Source organism: Nyctibius grandis, chromosome Z, assembly GCF_013368605.1.
Source record: "Nyctibius grandis isolate bNycGra1 chromosome Z, bNycGra1.pri, whole genome shotgun sequence".
NCBI classification, from domain to species: domain Eukaryota; kingdom Metazoa; phylum Chordata; class Aves; order Nyctibiiformes; family Nyctibiidae; genus Nyctibius; species Nyctibius grandis.
In genome coordinates this window covers 16,808,661-16,829,787 of record NC_090695.1, presented here as the reverse complement: position 1 = coordinate 16,829,787, position 21,127 = coordinate 16,808,661, and the positions used below count along the sequence as shown (strand labels likewise).

Genomic DNA, 21,127 nt, shown 5'->3' with positions numbered 1-21,127 from the left:
AGTCCCATACGACGAGTCACAGAAGCCACAGAAGGACAAGGTGAATCAAGTCAATTTGCAGAGGTAAAAGCCATCCAGCTGGCTTTAGACATTGCTGAACGAGAAAAGTGGCCAAGGCTGTATCTTTATACTGACTCATGGATGGTAGCAAATGCCTTGTGGGGGTGGTTAAAGCAGTGGAAGCGAAGCAACTGGCAGCGCAAAGGTAAACCTATTTGGGCTGCTGAATTGTGGCAAGATATTGCTGCTCGGCTAGAGAAATTAGTCGTGAAGGTACGTCATGTAGATGCTCACGTACCTAAAAGTCGGGCAACTGAGGAACATCGAAACAACCAACAAGCAGATCAAGCTGCTAAAGTGTTCCAAATAGATTTGGACTGGGAACATAAAGGTGAACTATTTTTAGCTCGGTGGGCTCATGACACTTCAGGTCATCAAGGGAGAGATGCAACATACAGATGGGCTTGTGACCGAGGGGTGGACTTAACCGTGGACTCTATTGCACAGGTTATCCATGATTGTGAAACATGCGCCGCAATTAAGCAAGCCAGATGGTTAAAACCTTTGTGGTATGGGGGACGGTGGTTGAAATATAAATATGGGGAGGCCTGGCAAATTGACTATATCACACTCCCTCAAACCTGCCAGGGTAAACACTATGTGCTTACCATGGTGGAGGCGACCACCGGATGGTTGGAAACATACTCTGTGCCCCATGCCACTGCCCGGAACACTATTATGGGCCTCGAAAAGCAAATCTTGTGGCGACACGGCACGCCAGAGAGAATTGAGTCGGACAATGGGACTCATTTCAAAAACAGTCTCATAGATAACTGGGCCAAAGAGCATGGCATCAAATGGGTATATCACATCCCCTATCATGCACCAGCCTCTGGGAAAATTGAACGGTATAATGGGCTGTTAAAAACTACCCTGAAAGCAATGGGGGGTGGAACCTTTAAAAATTGGGATAAGCATCTGGCACAAGCTACCTGGTTAGTTAACACCAGGGGATCTATCAATCGAGCTGGCCCTGCTCAGTCAGACCTTCTACATACAGTAGAAGGAGATAAAGTCCCTGTGGTGCATGAAAGGAATCTGTTGGGAAAAACTGTCTGGGTACTTCCTGCAACGGGCAAAGGTAAACCCATTCGTGGGATTGCTTTTGCTCAGGGACCTGGATGTACTTGGGTGATGTTGCAAGATGGTGAAGTCCAATGTGTCCCTGAAGGTGATCTGATTCTGGGTGAGACTACTTAATTCTGAACTGTATGTTGTTGCTGCATAATACTAACAGTGTTCATAAGTGTCTTTCAGGTTAAGACAGTGGTGATGAGACCGGAGCTAGCTGCAAGCGGTGTCCAGTAACCTCCTCGAGACTGACATTTTGAACCTGCAACCCGTGGGCATGAACCATGACAAAACTCATACCATGTCTCCTGCCCTGAGAGACTGCTAGCCACATGGAAACCCACAATCCTGAACTAAATGAACTTGATGAACTTTTTGCATAAAGATGAATCATAAACTAGTGATATGTGTATATATATTTGAAAATGAAAAGGTAGTGGTGATCTGAGTATGACGTGAATGGTATGGAATAAGGGGTGGAATGTCCTGGTTTGGCCCAAACCAGGCCAGTTAGTCTTAGAGAAACCAAGGTCACTGCTAAATTCCTCACTGCTTACGAGTGAAGAGCTGAAGGGGGGTCGCACCTGCAGGGAGGAGCAGACAGGGCAGGTGACCCAAGATTGACCAAAGAGGTATTCCATCCCACACACGTCATTCTCACTTTCCTATTTATCACTAACCCACTGCCTCCTGGAGGTGGGGCCCAGGAGGGACGGGCCCTCCTGTCTCCCACTGATTGGTACCAGCTTTGCCAATTCTCCAGTTAAAAGCCTGCAGGTGCGATGGCAGGGGGAGCTACTGCATTTTCCCCTCTGCCTGTGCTGGGGGGAGCAACTCTGCCTGAGGAGGATTTCCAAGCTCTTGATCTTGGTTTTGTATATGTTTGATTATTTCTATTTTTCTTATTATACTCTTTTTCATTACTATAGTTTATTAAAACTGTTTTAACTTTCCAACCCGTAAGTCTCTCTCCCTTTTCCCTTTCCCTTAGGGTGGGTGGGGGGGAGAGGGTTAACAGAGAGTGTCTGCCACTGGGTTAATAGCCGGCCCAGCTTTAAACCGTGACAGGGAGGCAACTAGGAAAGCTAAGGCCTCCTTGGAATTAAACCTTGCAAGAGAGGTCAAGGACAACAGAAAGGGCTTCTTCAAATACATTGCAGGTAAAACCAACACTAGAGGCAATGTAGGCCCACTGATGAATAAGGTGGGGGCGCTGGAGACAGAGGATAAAAAGAAGGCGGAGTTACTGAATGCCTTCTTTGCCTCTGTCTATACTGCTGGAGGCTGTCCTGAGGAGCCCCGGACCCCTGAGGCCCCAGGAGAAGTCAGGATAGAGAAGTCGGTCTTGGTAGATGAGGGCTGGGTCAGGGACCAATTAAGCAATCTGGACGTCCATAAATCCATGGGCCCTGATGGGAAGCACCCGCGGGTGCTGAGGGAGCTGGCGGAAGTCATTGCTAGGCCACTCTCCATCATCTTTGCTAAGTCGTCGGCAACGGGAGAGGTACCTGAGGACTGGAGGAAAGCAAATGTCACTCCAGTCTTCAAAAAGGGCAAGAAGGAAGACCTGGGTAACTATAGACTGGTCAGCCTCACCTCCATCCCTGGAAAGGTGATGGAACAACTTGTCCTTGGTGCTGTCTCTAGGCACATCAAGGATAGGGGGATCATTAGGGGCAGTCAACATGGCTTCACCAAGGGGAAGTCATGCTTAACCAACTTGATAGCCTTTTATGAGGATGTTACCCGGTGGATAGATGATGGTAAAGCAGTGGATGTGGTCTATCTCGATTTCAGTAAAGCGTTTGACACAGTCTCCCACAGCATCCTCGCAGCTAAACTGTGGAAGTGTGGTCTGGATGTTTGGGTAGTGAAGTAGATTGTGAACTGGCTGAAGGAAAGAAGCCAGAGAGTAGTGGTCAATGGGACAGAGTCCAGTTGGAGGCCTGTGTCTAGCAGAGTCCCTCAAGGGTCAGTACTGGGACCAGTACTAGTCAATATATTCATTAGTGACTTGGATGAGGGAATAGAGTGCACTGTCGGCAAGTTCGCTGATGACACAAAACTGGGAGGAGTGGCTGACACACCAGAAGGCTGTGTTGCCATTCAGAGAGACCTAGACAGGCTGGAGGGTTGGGCGGGGAGAAATTTAATGAAATATAACAAGGGCAAGTGTAGAGTCCTGCATCTGGGCAAGAACAACCCCAGGTATGAGTACAAGTTGGGGACAGACCTGTTGGAGACCAGCGTAGGGGAAAGGGACCTGGGGGTCCTAGTGGACAGCAGGATGACCATGAGCCAGCAATGTGCCCTTGTGGCCAAGAAGGCCAGTGGCATCCTGGGGTATATTAGAAGGGGTGTGGTTAGCAGGTCAAGAGAGGTTCTCCTCCCCCTCTACTCTGCCCTGGTGAGGCCGCATCTGGAATATTGTGTCCAGTTCTGGGCCCCTCCGTTCAAGAAGGACAGGGAACTGCTAGAGAGAGTCCAGCACAGAGCCACAAAGATGATTAAGGGGGTGGAACATCTCCCTTATGAGGAGAGGCTGAGGGAGCTGGGTCTCTTTAGCTTGGAGAAGAGAAGACTGAGGGGTGACCTCATTAATGTTTATAAATATGTAAAGGGCAAGTGTCATGAGGATGGAGCCAGGCTCTTCTCAGTGACATCCATTGACAGGACAAGGGGCAACGGGTGCAAGCTGGAACACAGGAGGTTCCACATAAATATGAGGAAAAACTTCTTTACAGGGAGGGTAACCGAACACTGGAACAGGCTGCCCAGAGAGGTTGTGGAGTCTCCTTCTCTGGAGACATTCAAAACCCGCCTGGACGCGTTCCTGTGTGATATGATCTAGGTAATCCTGCTCCAGCAGGGGGATTGGACTAGATGATCTTTCGAGGTCCCTTCCAACCCCTAACATTCTGTGATTCTGTCTGCCATAAGGTTTCCCCTCCAATATCGGCCCCTCAAGATCCCTTTAATTTTTATCTGAAAGCTTTCACAAAACCGATTAATTCACCCCCTGGGAATACTGCTTAAGAACACCTATTTTTCATCACAACTTTCTGAGACAGTGAAACCCAGACAGTATAGGGGCATGCAGGGCGGGGAAGAGAATTCTTTATACAGTTTAACATGCAGTGAAATAAGGGTAAGCCAAAACATGACCTTAGGAAGATGACTTCAAGGGATATGAAAAAATTAAATGGGTGATTAGAAAGCAGGGACTGGGAGTATTTGCTCCAGCAGCAACATGACTTTCCTTTCATACAGAACAGTCTATGGTAGTAATTAATGCATTTATGGGACAGTAAAAGGACAAGCAACGGGTCCCCAGTACAGAATACGGAGTTTCATAAGAAACGATCTTTTTTAGTTGGTCAACAGGCTGCTAAAAGCAAAATTGTCATCCTCTAAAATTTTATCAGTAGATAATGCAAATACAGAATACATAAAAAGAACACATTTTGTGAAATTATGTTTCACAGCAATTGCTATATATCATACTAACTTTCCAGGGATCATCTGATTTTACTGCTGCAATTTTATAACTAGTTTGAATAAAATGGCTTTCATAAAAATACATAGTTTTAGATACACAAGCAAGAGTTTGAGTCCTTTTTAGCTTTCTGAAAGAAAATACTGCTAACTGGATTTCTTTAGTTTATTTCATCGCAAACACAAATTTAAGAGTACAAACAATGTTATGCTGTTTTACCAGTTTGCTTGGGGTAACTTCAGATTCTATTTTCTTTGTGTAGTGGTATTTTAAAAATACCTACCGCCTTCTCAATTACCTTGCTGAAAAACAGTGATTACGCAGGCAGCAGGAACAGGATTTTGTGTACTTTTAGCATCTCTAAACCTGCAATTCAGGTTCATATAAATACCTCTCTCTCTAAAAACAGTGTATGTTACACCAGCTGTGAGGAGGCCTCTCATCTTCTTCTTATGTTCTGAGGAATATAGCCTTTTCTGCACAGTGGAAACCAGAACCACCATAGCTCAGGACCAAATAACCAGAGCTCATGAGAAACTATTCTGTCAGTCACGTGCTAATAGACGATACAACCCGCCAATACTTGCAGTGACAGAGGGCTGGAGCCAGGCAATAGCGATCGGGAAAAGGAAGACAGTGTCACAGTCTCTCCACTTGCTAGGTACTACAAAGGTATTTACAGTTATAAAATGCTAACTGGGCTGATGGGAGAGAGGAAGGGCTAACAGTTTTTGTGGAAACAGAACACAGTTTTAAAAAGGATGGCAGAACTGTATGTGTTATATCTGAAACTGGAACAGCTTTCAGCATTAACTGTCCAGCTGAACACTGCACTATGTACATTTATAAATATTTGTATGTTTTTTCTAAGTTTCCCAGAAGGCAAATGTATTGAGTTCCCGCAGGAAGACAGCTACTGTTCAAAGAATGACCTTAATGGATCTTGGAAATTCCCCCTGCACCACTCCGTCTGGTCATGAAACTCACTGTTAAATCTCTGCACTGCACTGACATCGCTCTGCAGCCATGGGTTATCCTGAAGCCCAAAGCACATAGTTTCACTCACCGAGTGAGAACTAGAGGAGGAGAGGAGGAGGAGAGGAGGAGGAAAGGAGGAGGAGAGGAGGAGGAGAGGAGGAGGAGAGGAGGAGAAGCATGCTTGAGCAGTAGCTTTCCCCAAATCCAAGCCTAGCACCAAGCCTAATTCCAACCCTCACCCTTGCTATTAGCATAAACTAGGGACAAACACCATCCACAGAGTTTAGAAAAAGCAGTTATCTCCCTTTCAGCATGCATATTTGCGCTCACTCCATGGGCTTTATGCTGCTCAGCAGTAATGTGGGCTCTAAAACTCCATTTTTCCCCAACCTCAACATAAATTCCAACCCAGACATCTATTTATACCAAAGAACCATCACTCTTTATACCTAATCCACATCTAGAACTTAATATTCACAACTGTATTTTACTTTCGCTATCCCTAAAACTAACCTTGTGGCTGTTGTGTGGTACAAACAGAAAAATGTAAGCCAAACAAGACAAATTCTTAGAATTTTAATCTCAAATCTAAATCTATGCCAATTGTGCCCAAAGCGAACTTAATTTTGTCTTTCATTTGGCTTGCACTCCTCATACTTTACTGGAAGTTATAATACTACCTTCCCCTTTGCTGTATTAGACTTCCTTGTAGATTTGTAGGGTTCATGAATCTCAATGCCATAACTACGCTGTAGGCCAAAAAATGCCCCTCCACACACAAGTGTTAAGAATTTAACACTTAGAACTGACTATTACTGACACTGTGATTTTCAGAAATGAACAGAGCTATTAAACCCCTTCCCTTATTTGACTTAGTCTCACCTATTAGCAGTATGAATGAGAAAAAGTCATTAACCAACTTCTGCCAAGCCTAGCCCTCTACTTTTAATTGCCAACCTTAAAGGTCCTAGGAAATAATAATTATTTCTTTTGTACTCTGAGCCTTACTCAAGCTTGACGCTAGGCTTAATCTATATTAGAAATCAGCAAGTCCTATTTGCCTTTGAAAATTAACATAAACCATTACAGCAGAGAATTACCCAATACTGCTCTGGGAAAATGCATGTGTATCTTTCCAAAACATCAGACATGAAGAAAGCAAGAGAGTATCTGGATAGCATCCTGCTAACTACAAAAATATTTTTTTACTGTGATTAAACAGGATGCACACGAAGCAGAGTGAAACAATGTATCCAGAAAGAATGCAAAAAATGAGTACTAAAATACTTGAAAATGCTTGTTTCTAAATAAACTGTATCATGTATAGTATACTAATTAAGGGTCTTTTTCAGCCATGAGTTAAATATTTATTTTTACAAAACTTCCTTATGTGTCCTTGCAGACTGTCTTTACACAATACTGTAGTGATTAGCTTGCAATATTGCCACTGATTTTATTATTCAGCTGCTTATCAGTCTCCAACACTGTATACAAAGCATTGGAACTACATGAAGTCAAAAAAAGTTCAGCAGCAGTGCCATACCACACAGGCTGCAGGAGTGGCAGATCAAAGTGCAACAGGAATTATTTCTGGGAAATTACACCATGACAAAGCTAGTAACTGGCAGTGTGATGTAGCAGAAAACAAAATCAGAATTCATGGCGAAGGGCTGAATTCGCAGCTGTTGTCAGACCACGTTTTATATTTTCTGGTTTCTTTTTTTTTTTTCTTTTAATGCATTTGCTCTTTACTGTGTTTTTTTTTTAAACACAAAGATGGCTAATAGGAAATAGGAAAATAAAAGTAGAAAGGACCTCTTAAATCATCTGGCCCTTCCTGTAATTACAGGAAGCGATGAATAGATACAAAGACCAGAAAACTCTTCACTCTCATAGATGCTTCTCTGCACACCCTAAAACACTTATCACCATCTAAATCTTTCAATCCTTTGAATAGAAGACTCAAAACTTCAAAAACTACAGTAAGCTATGGCAAGCAAATTTGACTGACAAAAGGCCTAGAAGACAGAAGCCAGAGCTGCTTCTCCAAGCAGGAAAAAGGCAAACTGTAGGGCATGCAGTCAGGGGAAGCAAAAGCTGGGCAAAGAATTCAACGTTAGCAGTAGTGCTGGCACTGAAAAAATGGAGATGTAACAATGACAGCATTTTGTTTAAAAAAAAAAGAGTTGGCAGAAATTGCCCTCCTCATTAAAATCAAAGGCATTGATTTCAACAAAAGTTGCTACAGAAATGTGTGTTTTCGGCAAAACATATTATTGGTCTGAGGAAGCAACACATCACCTCAGGAGAAAGGCTGCTGGGCTTTGATGAATAGTGAGTAGCATGCAATGATTTTTAAAACTATTTAGTAGTGCCATGATTATGTGATACATCAGTAAGGGCAGTGCATATTACGGTGTCATTAGTGACATGATATGGAAGAAACAAAATACTTCAAAAAAGAAAAATCCCATAACATAATTCCCAAAACAAAATTCAAAATTTCCAAATCCTAAGCATGCAGACACAAGTGAGCAGGGTGGCTCAACTTGATACCAAACAGTACCTCAACAGCAGGCTGAGATTTTAGCTGTTGTAGGATGTGTCTACAGTCTGAAGACACATACGAGTAGGAAAAAGCATTTTAACAGCTATATACAGCTATTCAATCTTCCTCACCTGAGAGTGATATAAAACCAAATGTCAGCATGGAGTAAGTACTGTTATCTTTGCAGAATGTACTATCAGCTGCTGTTGAGGGCATGCACATTCAAGGCAAACTTGGCAGGGTACAATTAGCCTTTCTAAAAGATTATGTTATAAAATAATAGAGACTTTGGTCTCAATTTAAGGTTCAAATAGAGATGATCTCATGACAGGGAGAACTAGAGCGTAAACTGAATGATGTGTCTGTTGTGGCTTATTACTTGTGAGGTGGACTGCCTAAACTTTTCTAACTGATAAGTTTCTTCGGTGTTCACAATTTTCCTTGAGTTCATTAAAGAGCCTGTTTTGAAATTCCCACCAGACACCAAAAGTTTGAGCTGTGCTTGACTTGCAAGTTTGTTCTTATTTACAAGCCTCAGATGCCATCAATGCACAGCAGACCAGTGTCCAATTATCCTGGATCATCTGACTCTACACAAAAAGGGGTCCCTTGCTGATTTTTGTCACAGCTTCCCAACACGTACCAGTCCCCTCTATAGCCCTACACTCCTGGTTGGACTGTCTTCCTTCTTCTCTCTGAACTCATCTCCAAGTAAAAATGATAACATACTGCTGCATGCAGTCCCAATTCTGTGGAAATTCCCTTTATCATTTTCTGTAGCCCTTATTGCCTCAGGAGATGTACCTCCCAGAAATACAGGTGAATAATATAACTAGCATCTCCTGTTTTTTCTGTATCTCTCCTTTCTGCTCTTTGAGAGAGTACAGGAAGATTTTTAAAGCTGTATTTAACACAGCACCATGCGATTTTATTAACAGAAACAAGGTCTAGGAAGTGATGAAATTTCTGGTGGATCTCAGATTCTGGATAATCTCTCCCTTGGAGAGACGTGCCACCCCACCAGCGTTTGATGTGGTGAGCAGCCTCACTGTGTCTGAACAGAGTTTTCAAGTGCATTACATTCTTGCTGCACACTGATGGTCTCTTTATAAAAGCATATGGTGATAAATGCTCCCTTCTGACAGAAAGCAGCGTCCTGGTCTTATGCAAAGCTCGAACTGTTTCTCTCACTCCTAGTTCAGCCATGTCAACATGAGACTGCAGTCTCTGTGTCACTTATAGGAGAAACCAATTCTACTGAACTTTTATTTTTTTTAATAACCCACACAAGAAAAAGCTCTATTGTGCCAAGAAAAAGAAAACAGCCTAGAAATGAAGAGAACAAGAGAGTAAACCATGACTGACTTGTTTTTTAAGACTGGCTAATGATTTCTTGAGAAAGAGACTGAAAAGAGCTTTTCTTCACCGACGACTGTCTTAACAAGTCATGGTTACTCAAACAAGAGGTGACAAAATTCCCCTGACTTTTGGAGCTATGGTCAGACACCATGCAGTGAATGAACAAATTATGAAGTGGCTATCTACAGAAAAGCTTCCCAGATTCATAATATTCATATACTTGGGAGATGATAAGAAAAGTTAATTCGAAGTTACTTTCTTTCCTGAACTCCACCACACGTTATCCAAGAAAGTGGTAATGGAGGAGTTTTTATATCAGAAGTAAAAATAGAACTGGGAATTATAAAATGTAAATAGCTTGGGTAAGGCTGGAACCTAGTGCTACTGTTGCAAGCTTATAGAAAAACTTAGAAGAAGGATAAAACACAAGACATAATTTCTCTATGTATGAGCCAAAGCATTCAATTCACTTCAGGGAGACATTCTTGTTCTCCTTCAATGGCTTTACACAGAAGTTTTAAAAAAGAGCTCTGATCTATGGGTGACTGAACACATAATTAAAACAGGCAGAAACACAGTGAGAAGCCACTACAACATCAGGGAAGGCGTGGGGATAGGTTGTGAGCCCACCCAAGGGAGGGAGAGGAAATGCTGAGCTTTTAGTTTAGGGGATACGGCTCTGCTCTCCTCTTACTTTGCCTCCTGGTCACTGGTGGTAAACACAGTAAAGCCAAAGACGCAGTGAGATCTAGGTAGTTGCATATGCAACCAACTGCAACTGCAGTGTCTCTGTGCAAGGCTATGCATAAATGTCTCAGCTAGCTCGGTATTTTTGTATGGACTTTTCCAAACTTTAACTGTAAAATACATTTTCATATGCATTTCCATGGATTTCAGATTTTGACATATTACTTTCTTTTTACTGAAAAAAGTTCAGTTACTTACTATCCATCCATCATCACTTAAGTAAATGTGCCAGTTTGTGGCTATTTTCGTTCTGACACTGTTTCAATCTATGGAGAATGACACACCTAAAATGTTGTCTTGGCTTATGAGAATACATATAACTTGTGTGACTTTCTGCTATAGACCTAAACCCATGTATGCACAAATAACCACCAACAGTAGCTGAATGACACTGAACTCATTTATAGACATATAGTCCTTGCCATGAAAGATACCTTAAGCTTTGTGGTTGCTGAGGCTGCAGAAGAGGAAACAATGTGTTTTCCACTAAATGGGCTTACTCTGAGTTAATATTTTAAAGTTCTTTTTGAAACCAACATAACCAGAAAAAATATTTTACTAATTAGTCATCAAGCCCAATGTTGTGGCAACAGTGGATTTCACATCAAATTTTATGGCTGAAGAGATTCAACAGACACAAGGCCTTTGCTAGGATGGTATTATATACATACAAATATGCCATCCCTTGAGAAGAAAACGCTTCGTACTATATCAGATACAAAAGGATATAAATTTAAGTTCACTTAATTTTAATATTAATAATTTGAACTTCCCAGCCCTAATCATTTGTTTTAACCTGAACAATGTTAAAATGGAAAAATATCCCACATATATGTAACGTGTAACAGAGATGGTATTGGTAGAGGAAGGAATGAAATGAGACTTAAAAATTCTACAGCAATTGTGAGTCTGAGGAAACTGCTGTATTGGAGATGAAAGTACAAGATTAATAGAAAGACAGACCTCAGTTCGCATTGTGTAAAGGAAAAATGCCTGAACCTTCACATGTGTGCACCCTTAGAATATTTAAACTTTTGTTTTAATAACATAAGTATTTATTCATAAAAAGATAACTCTAATATAAAAAGGAATTAACCATTTAAATGAAATGCAGAATTATAAAAGAAAAATGAGTTGCAACATTTTTTCCTTAACCTTTTAACTGGACATATAACAAGCTGTTCAAATTGCTTACCATTTGCCTTGTTCATTTGTAAACTGTTGAACTGCATATCCAAACTGCTCTCTTGATGGACCAGAAAATATTTTTGCTTCTAGGAGCCCAACATTGTAGGCTTCACAGCACTTATGAAGAATGCCTGTTAACAGAAAGATTATGATTATCACAGAAGCAATTAAAGAAGAACTTCGATCCCAGTGAAAAAGGCTCTTCCTCTGTGCCAGCTCCCCCGACAGAAGAAAACAAAATGTAGCCTTTGACACGTGCAAGAAAAAAATCCGCCTTTTCCCTACAGCACGCATCTGCCCATGCAGAATGCCTGTCTAGCACTCTTTACAGGTCTTATAATACTGTGGTCAGAAATCAATGACTTATTCACTGTTTGACTTAACGAAAGTTGCAGCACTACTAATGGGCATGTTTTAGCTGAAGGGAGGCAAGAAATACGATTCAGAGGTCTGTTATCCTCGTTTACCCTAAGGCGTAAATTAAGCTTAGGGCACAGACACACATCAACGGCCTGCTGAGGTACATTAAAATGATAATGCACTGACTGTAACTGCTAACACTGTTCGTATTCTAGTGTCTGTCTGTAACTTAATGTTTGAAGCACTGGAACAAAAATCAGGTTATCTACTGCATAAGAAAACCTTTTTGAGTCCTTTCATTATCACGCTAGAAGCCTTTGTTTTCAGTCCAAACAGTCTGAACAGTTGTCCAAACAGGAAAACTTAAGAAATACAAACATGCAAGATAGAACTGCATTAATAAATCACGACACTTACCACTGAAACTCCACTTTGCTGTGGTCATTATATTAACCGCTCTTCCTTGGGCACTTGTATGCCTAGGAATAAGGGTATGCCACCCCATGCTGTTTTGGGGGGAACCAGCAGTGTGGGCTGGGGAGAAGGTCCTAAGTGTCACAAGTTTGCAGGGCATGAGGGCCCGCTCCTCATTCATAAAGGACCTGACTTCTTTCTCATCAAGCTGCAGCTGGACATGCAGGAGAATGTCCACTACAGAAGCTGCAGGAAAAGGGTCAGAGTCCCCTAATAGCTGGGAGTGGGTAACTCCTCCCCCAGCTTGGAGGTGGAAGGACTGAGACAACGGTGGGATGCCAGGAACAAGCTACAGCCCAGTTGGGGAACACCTTAGGGCTCCTGACAACCCTCCAAAAATGGCAGTGATGGAAGAAATCATGACCTGTTGTTGCACTGTGAAGTTACTGCCCGAGGTGCCCAAGTGAGGCAGGTTTGTGGCATTGCTCACGGGTTAAACAACATCCCTCATGTTTCCCCTCCCTTCCTGTGTTCCCAGACAGAATGAGTCTTATCTGCTTTACACACAAAATAGGCCTCACCATGGTTATTTAGTATGAGTCATTGTGTAGCAAAGTGGCAGCCTTTATGACAATCCCTTATAACAGGGACCCTTTAAGAGAGACGTGCCTATCTTTGGCATCTTGAAAATATATCACAGAATCAACTAGGTTGGAAGAGACCTCTGGGATCATTGAGTCCAACCTTTGACCTAACACCACTGTGTCAACTATACCATGGCACTAAGTGCCACATCTAGTCTTCTCTTAAACACCTCCAGGGATGGTGACTCCAGCACGTCCCTGGGTAGCCCATTCCAATGTCTAATAACCCTTTCCGTGAAGAAATTTTTCCTAATGTCTAACCTGAACCACCCCTGGCGCAGCTTGAGGCTATGTCCTCTAGTCCTGTTGCTAGTTGCCTGGAAGAAGAGCCTGACCCCCACCCTGCTAAAACCTCCTTTCAGGTAGTTGTAGAGAGCTATAAGGTCTTCCCTCAGCCTCCTTTTCTCCAGGCTAAACAATCCCAGTTCCCCCAGCTGCTCCTCATAGGTCATACCCTCCAGATCCTTCACCAGCTTTGTTGCCCTCCTCTGGACTCGCTCCAGCACCTCAATGTCTTTCTTGAAGTGAGGGGCCCAGAACTGGACACAGTACTCGAGGTGTGGCCTCACCAGTGCCAACTTTTTTAATTTTAGAATTTAACATGCTTAAGTTCTAAGCATTTCTCTAGTTTTTATGGGCAGGGAGCTCATTGTTAGTATCACTTTCTTCTGGGTCCCAAACCAGTTTTGGAAGAGAGTTTAACAGGGATTATATCAGCATAAAACAGTCCATGACAATAGCTTAGCTGTAATAGTCATAACAATAGTAACATAATAGTGAGAACATTAAAATTGCAACTGCAGGTTTGCAGGCAAAGTTCATGACATGTAAAAAATTTCAATGACTTTTGTACCTTTGACCATAGAATAGAAAAAAAACGTTACTAGCAGAAGACTAAATACAACTCATGCAGTTACTACTTCTTACCACAAACTCAAAACAGGAAATAATATATTAGTTATTTCAAACAAGCACTATCTACAGCTGGTCTCTGTAAAGCAAGAATCACCCTTTGCTAAAAGTATAGTTCCTTGAGAAACATCCTTAGAGATAAATATATTTCCTGAGTCATGTTATTTAAGACTGGAGAAGACAATGTGTACAGACATACTACTCTCTGTTTTGCAATACTTTTGACACTAAACACAACCACATATACTCATAGTTTAAGTCTGGGTTTTGGGGAGAGGGAAAAAAGGAGTTGAGACAGATATTGACTACTGCCAGTAAGTTTTTTGTTACCTAATATAGTTGCATTTTATCAAAATATTTTGCTCATGTCACATCCTACGTTTATTTTTTTGCTCTGTTCTTTTCAAATTATATTATCCTCAGTCAGAAATCAAGCACAATTTAGCAGTGCCCCATTCTCAGAGGCCACAGAAGACTACCACAATGCCATCCTGCATGTAAATACAGAAGAAGAGTAACTCTCCAAGTTACATGCTGCACATAGAAATAAACTCTTGCTTTTGAATGAAGAGCCAAAAGTATCCTAGAATGATAAACATTTCTAGTCTGACCCCAAATCCAATGACATCTAGAGAAAAACTCTTGACTGTCTGGACTCTCTTGCACAGTTACTAACAAATCACACTGCTAGCCAAATGGTAACTTTGCTAGATGTCTTCTGTCTAAGTGCATTGGCCAACTTCGGTGCAAATGTATGGAAGATCTTTCAAACTGTGTCCAAGGCGAGGGTTTTATTAAATGCTACAGCCAGGGCAAAAATTTCCAGAACTGGATAAAACTACAGAGACCAGATGTCACAACCAACAGCCTGAAGGGAAGTCCCTGTCCTGGTTCAAATTCCCCTACGGCGCTGTGACAAGTCAGATGGGGGTCAACACAATGCATTCTGGGTTACACGTTGCCTGTCCACCTCCCCCCTTGCCCTCCCCACAGGTGCTGCAGCACCCCTCCCTGGACCTTCCAGGGCTGCTCTTATGGTCCTGCTTTCTCCAAGACGGGTGCTGATTCCAGCCCAGCCCAGGGATGCTTCACCTCCTTGCAGTTTCTCTGGGTCTCATCATGGCTTAGGGAAGCAATGCCTTTTTCTCCCCAACCTCCCATCCTGTCTCCTCACTGAACCATTTCACCCATCCTTCCCATTCACCACTGGGGCTTGATTTTATTTTTCTTAAATTGTTTGCACTACTGCAGCAACAAAGCACTGCTCTTTGAGGGTAAGAATTTCTACCTGGAATAAGGGGAAAAGTGTCTGCCAGACCACAGGTCTCTTCTCAAAACTGCCTCTATCATCCCTACTTTCTGGTCAGGCAGCCACTCAAGGCCAACAAAAAGAAAAGACCAAAAAAGCAAGCAGAAAACTCACCTCTGAAAACACACTGCCATCTGCAATATTCTTGTGGATCAGCTTTGCCTCTCACTCATAGCTGCTTTGCAAAATCAAAGTAGAAAAGCTGGCAAACATACTCAAGACTCACCACAAACATTATCAAGTGAATCATAGTTTCAACATATTTCAATCACAGTAATTTTAAATTCCACATTTTTACAGTTTTTAGCAGGTTTTTGACTTTCAGATCTACTCCACACAAATCTTGGTTTGGGCCTAGCAAGTATATACTTGCAATTATATACTAGGCATTTTCTTGATATTTTCCTCCATCTTATATAGTGCTTACACTATAAGGACAGCTTTTATCCATTTTGTATATCTATCTAAATACAGTATTCAGAACAAGAAATTCAAGCATTTGTAGCCAAAAAAAAGAGGAAATGCTAAGTTTGCTTCAAACCTATTTTAAGCCTGTGGCAGAATAAGAGGGTCTCTTATGCATTAAATGGGTGCCAATCATGGAAGCATCTAGGTTCAAAGTACTGTATATTCTAGGCTGGAAAGATTCAGTATCTGTTGCTGCCTTCAGGCAATGAACTTCGATAACTTAAGAATCTTGAAATAAAGAAAACTAATTCACTATCTGGATTTTAATAGCTTTTGGTGACAGACTTCTACTTTGTGACCTAATGATCACGATGAGAGACTAGTCGGGCAAGTAAAACTCCACTTCCTAACTTCTGTCTGTAAATGGCACTTTATTTACAGTCAAATAAACAGACTGCATGGAACAAAGGAGGCCAGATAGAAGCTTAAAGCTTCTGAAGGCCCCTCTGAAGACTTCAAAAGCAGCAGTTCCTCTCTGCTGATTGGGCAGGGGGCTTGGGCGCTTTGGTTTAAACACGACAGCTTCATTGAGCAGAGTAGCTCCCAACATAAAGCTTCAGAAAAGAAAAGTTAGAAAAAAATCCTTAATGGGATAAACGGAACTGTAAGCTTTCCAATAAACTCCAGTATCTCTTTGCATGGTGTTTTTTTCTGGGAATTCCCATATTCCAGCAACTGCATTATTGCAGTGTATACCACAGGAGATGGAGTGCAGGAGTATAGCTGCTTTTGGTGCTTCTGCACCACCATTTTCTTGCTTCTAGCAGGACAAAAAATAATACATGTTCTGACTGTGCACCTTTAAGCCTGAACATGTGGGAATTCTTCTGTAACTACAGACAACACGTCTAAGGATGACTATAATGCCTTCTGTTTTCTGCCGTTGAAGTACAAGCTGAAGCAAGTCTATTGAAGTACTAAGTCACATTAGGTACACCCAGTTCATAATTGTTTTGATTTTCTAAGCGAAGCTCACTGCTTAAAGCGAGCAAGCAGAAAATGTCTGTTGGGTAATCAATCATGATTATAAAAGTTGTCTGACTGTAACCCCTTATTCAGATTAATCAGTATAACAAAAAAGTTTTTTAATTGGATGAGAAAAAATGAAATCAGATTTTATGTGTTTGATTACTTGGTTTGTGAAATAAGTTTATAAAAGTTTAATTAAATATATGAAAAATATACTAAAAGTATTATTAGCCTGCATTTTGTGTAATAAGTGTCATAATAAATGTGTCATTTTTTCAGTCTAAATAGTAAAATTGAATTTTCAATCACTTCATATTACACTGCAAAGGCGATGCTCCAATTTAACATGGCAATATATGACAGAATCTCATTATCATACAGACTCAGTTACGCCAAGTCTCATCTCTCATTAACACATCCGAACAGAGGCATTCACTGCTGCTATTTATAGCTTGCATCAAACAGGTCTAGCAATCACAGTATAAGGAATAAAGAAGACACAATGGAATTTGTCTACTGAGTCTATAAGGATCAACCTCATGCTAAGCATGAGTTTTAGATTTATCTAGTACTAACCTTGCCAGAAGTAAACTTTACAATGAAGGGAACTTCATCACCTTTTTTCCTTAACAGTATGGTGTTCGCTTCTTCGAACAACTATTAGCTATTAAACAGGAAAAATTTGTTACATAATCCAGCTAAGTGACCATTTGTCTTTGTGAGTGTGCATTCACGCCAGTAAGGATGCCAGGACAGGGAACAGAAAGAGCCCCTGTGGGCAGCTTCTCTCTGCTCAGTAGCATGGCCACAGCTACAAACGCTGCCCCTTGTGCCACCTCCAACAGGGCAGCAGACCCTAACAAACCCAGAGTCATCAGCACGCTGGGGGATTTGGGGGTGTAAGGAGTAAGCCTGTAGTCACCAAAAAAGAGCAAGGCCATGACCTGGCACTATGGTAAAACCAAAATAGTATGACACGCATTCTCGCACAGGTTTTTATAGTCTGTGAATTGTTTTGGAAAAAAATATCAAGAAAATCCCACTGGATTATTGTCTGCTTCCTGAAGCAGTTTCATCGATTGGCAGCCAATAAGATGTGTACAGCCTACACTGCCTTAATTGCTCAGTCTAGCATTTTTAAAGTATCTATTCTTTCCAGAAGAGGGCTTTACTTTGCCCTTTATGTTAATCTGCTCCAAGAGAGCCACTACAAATTCCACAAAGAAAATTCTTTCCCTTGGCCTCAAAGACTTTTTCCTCCAAAGAACATACATCAGCAGGACCCTGAAGCCTGTCAGACCCTGCTGGGGGCGGAGAAAAGAAAGGGGTGGGAAGGATGAGAGAACTCATAACTCTTGCTTTCTGCTGGCTGTTTCTCACAGTGGATTGCACACTCTCTTCATGACTGAAGTATTTCTAAGGGCTCTCTTTGGGACGGATTTTCTGATGTTTTATATTGTGCAAGATCACACTGGATCTCCTTAGCTGTCAGGGAACTTGTAAAAGCACCTTTGTCTCACTCCAGTACCCAACTGGCTATTTTTTTCATCCTGCTGCAAAATTTTGCTGAAATTGGCTCACAGGTTCCAAAGCTAGTAAGGGAGTACAGGCACCTACAGATACTGTTCGCTCTATAATCACCCACTGTCCTTTAAGTATTAGGCAGAAGGTGGAATGAAGGCAGGAAGGGAAAGTAATGAAGTTATGAAAGATGGGAGTCACGTAGTATTTGCTTCATATTAAATACATTTAGCGTTACTTTACTGCTCTTTATTAAAAGGCAACAACATTTTGGTGTAAGAGTAAAGTTACTCCCTTATTATTCAGAACCTAAATTATCAGACCAGTAATCCAGCTAGAATTAGTCAACTATTCTTACAGAATTAACAACCCATAATTTGAACAGCTTTCATAATACATTGTGTTTTGAAGGTTTTATTGACAAGACTGTGAATACATAAAGAACAAAACAAGCAGCAGTTACTTTATTCTATTGAATTGCAGTACAGATATTCTTCATTGTGGCTTTCAGAAGCCACCAAGCAATTCTCACTGCAATGAGCTTGTGCAGGGAGCAAATCTGCCCAAAAAAGGAAGCACTTTTTTTTTCGTGTCTTCAGCCTGATCCGCTTTACTGTATTGGTACGTGCATTGTGTGCATGCACAGGAAATGACCTCAAATCAAGTTCTTTTCATGTAAAACAAGTAATTCTATACTGATTGCAATGTTTGGGGATTTTCTGTAAATGAGGATAAATATAAAACACCTTTTTGATGTATCTTTAGTGTACTCAGTCAGGGATATGTGGAATTGTCCTGGTTTGGCCTAAACCAGGCCGATTGGCCAGGTGGGGGGGTCCAACCCACTAATGCAGGGAAAAGGGAGGACTACTTATAATTCAATCTGGAAAGGTATATTAACCTTTACCCAATACAGTCAATGTAAGTCAAAAATATTTTCTCATTAATTTTCTCCTGTATATTTACTTCTCTATTTTTTGTAATTTTTTCTTCAATATGCATAACCTCATCAGTATATATTTACAATGGCAAGTAGGTATCTTCAGCTCATGCACTGAAACAGCAGTTTCATAATAACAGTTAATCTGTTTTTATTTTAAATCAAACAGATTTCTTACTGAGAACAACCTTCTAAATAAAGACAATGTGAACATCTGACAGGAGTCGGAGGTTCACCTCTCCTACGAAGACTGGCTGAGAGAGTTGGGGCTCCTCAGCCTGGAGAAGGCTCCAGGGAGACCTTCTAGCAGCCTTCCAGTACCTGAAAGGGGCCTACAGGAAAGTTGGAGAGGGGCTTTTTACAAGGGCAAGTAGTGACAGGACGAGGGGGAATGGTTTTAAATTGAAAGAGGGTGTATTTAGATTAGATATTAGGAAGAAATTCTTGACTGTGAGGGTGTTGAGACACTGGAACAGGTTGCCCAGCGAAGCTGTGGATGTCCCCTCCCTGGCAGTGTTCAAGGCCAGGTTGGATGGGGCTTTGAGCAACCTGGTCTAATGGAAGGTGTCCCTGCCTGTGGCAGGGGGGTTGGAACTAGATGATCTTTAAGGTCCCTTCCAATCCAAACCATTCTATGATTCTATGATTCTATGAGTCAAAAGGAGCAAAGAATGAGATTGGCAAGACACTGGATTTTTTTGTACTAAAAGTCAGAGTATCTTATAATCCTCACTTCAATTACTTGGTTAATATTTCATTATGTTTACAGAAGCCTTAATAGGCAAGTCTTCATTTTACTGCTTCATCTATTTGTTTTACTTTGTTTTATCCCGAGACCAATGTTTTCTTCACATCAGCTACAATATCTCCAACCATTTAATTATTAACAGAGATTATAACGTTTAGTGTAGAAGTAAATTACAGGCCACAAAAAAGAAAAAAAAATCCCTACCCAGAAGAAAGGGAAAACAATGCCTCATTTAGTAGCAAATCCTCCTTCCCGCCCCTCTTCCTCCCCTCCTCTCCCTCCCTCCAACAAGTTTTCTTGGTTTAGTTGGCCGACTGCTTCTTCCTGGAAGTAGGTCAGCTTCCAGCCTGAAAGCCTCCGCGTGTGCGACAGCCTGAGTCACTGCCTTTCAGTTACAGCTCTTCACGATCCAAGAAGCTGCACCGACGAGTTATCAATAACCTGCTATAAAAGCAACCCAAACATGGTATGACACACAAATTGTGAATGAAAAGTTGGAGAGACTGGGATAACACGACTAGGTGCTGTCTATTTTACTGTTCTGGCACTGCTGCAGAATAAGAGATCTAATTACCACGACTGCATTAGTTACTCTGAAAGACTTGTTTTTCTCTTGATAACTCCCTATTTGTGGCCCACACATTGGCCTCCTTGGCTCCCAGAGCAGATGAATAAGCTGCTCTTCATCTGTAGTTCAGAAATCTCACCAACCTACTGTACACACAAAGACTGATTCCAAAGTAATGCTTAAGAGCAGTTCCTGCAGGACTGACAACTTCCTATCTGTTTTTAATAAAGACAGCAAGCATTCAAGCCTACTCAAATTTATTATCCTGGCATGTTTCCATCATTAAGTTCAGTGGGAAAAACTTCCTTTTACAGAAAATTCACATAAATTGCATCTTTTTAATATGACCTGCAGTTTTTCTTTTATCTTGGTACAACAAACAGGATTGTTTCAACTTTGTCCTTAGAGTACCACAATTTGTTCTCAACGACACCACAAAGAGATTAGAAGTACATGACACTAACAAGCTGTACACACAATACATGTTATACATGCAGTTGGGTCACTGACTTCACAAGTAATGATGATTAAAAAAAAAACCTTCACATGCTTCCCTATGATAAAAAATGACTTTTCAAGCAGCATTCCACTCCAGCAAATTCTCTTCCCTTGTGTCCACATTATCAGCTGTTGACCCCTTTTTTAAAACCAGCAGTATTTCCAAATATAGTCAGAGAAGCACGAGCCATATTACGACTGTAAGAGTGGAAATGCATGTCATCACACAGAAACCGATGCAACTGCTATCTCTGTACCCTACTTGCCGCATTTGCTATGCTATGCTCAGCTGCTATGAAAACATGTTTGTAGACAGACGAAAATGCACG

At 41.5% G+C, this 21,127-nt stretch overlaps 1 protein-coding gene across 1 annotated transcript in view; it reads right to left on the bottom strand.

The window, feature by feature from the left end:
- Positions 1 to 21,127, bottom strand: part of ITGA2 (integrin subunit alpha 2) — a 79,558-nt gene that overhangs the window by 48,626 nt on the left and 9,805 nt on the right. The window contains exon 2 of the mRNA XM_068423278.1: positions 11,455 to 11,578. Coding sequence (XP_068279379.1) covers positions 11,455 to 11,578 — 124 coding nt within the window. The remainder of the gene's footprint in view (positions 1 to 11,454; positions 11,579 to 21,127) is intronic.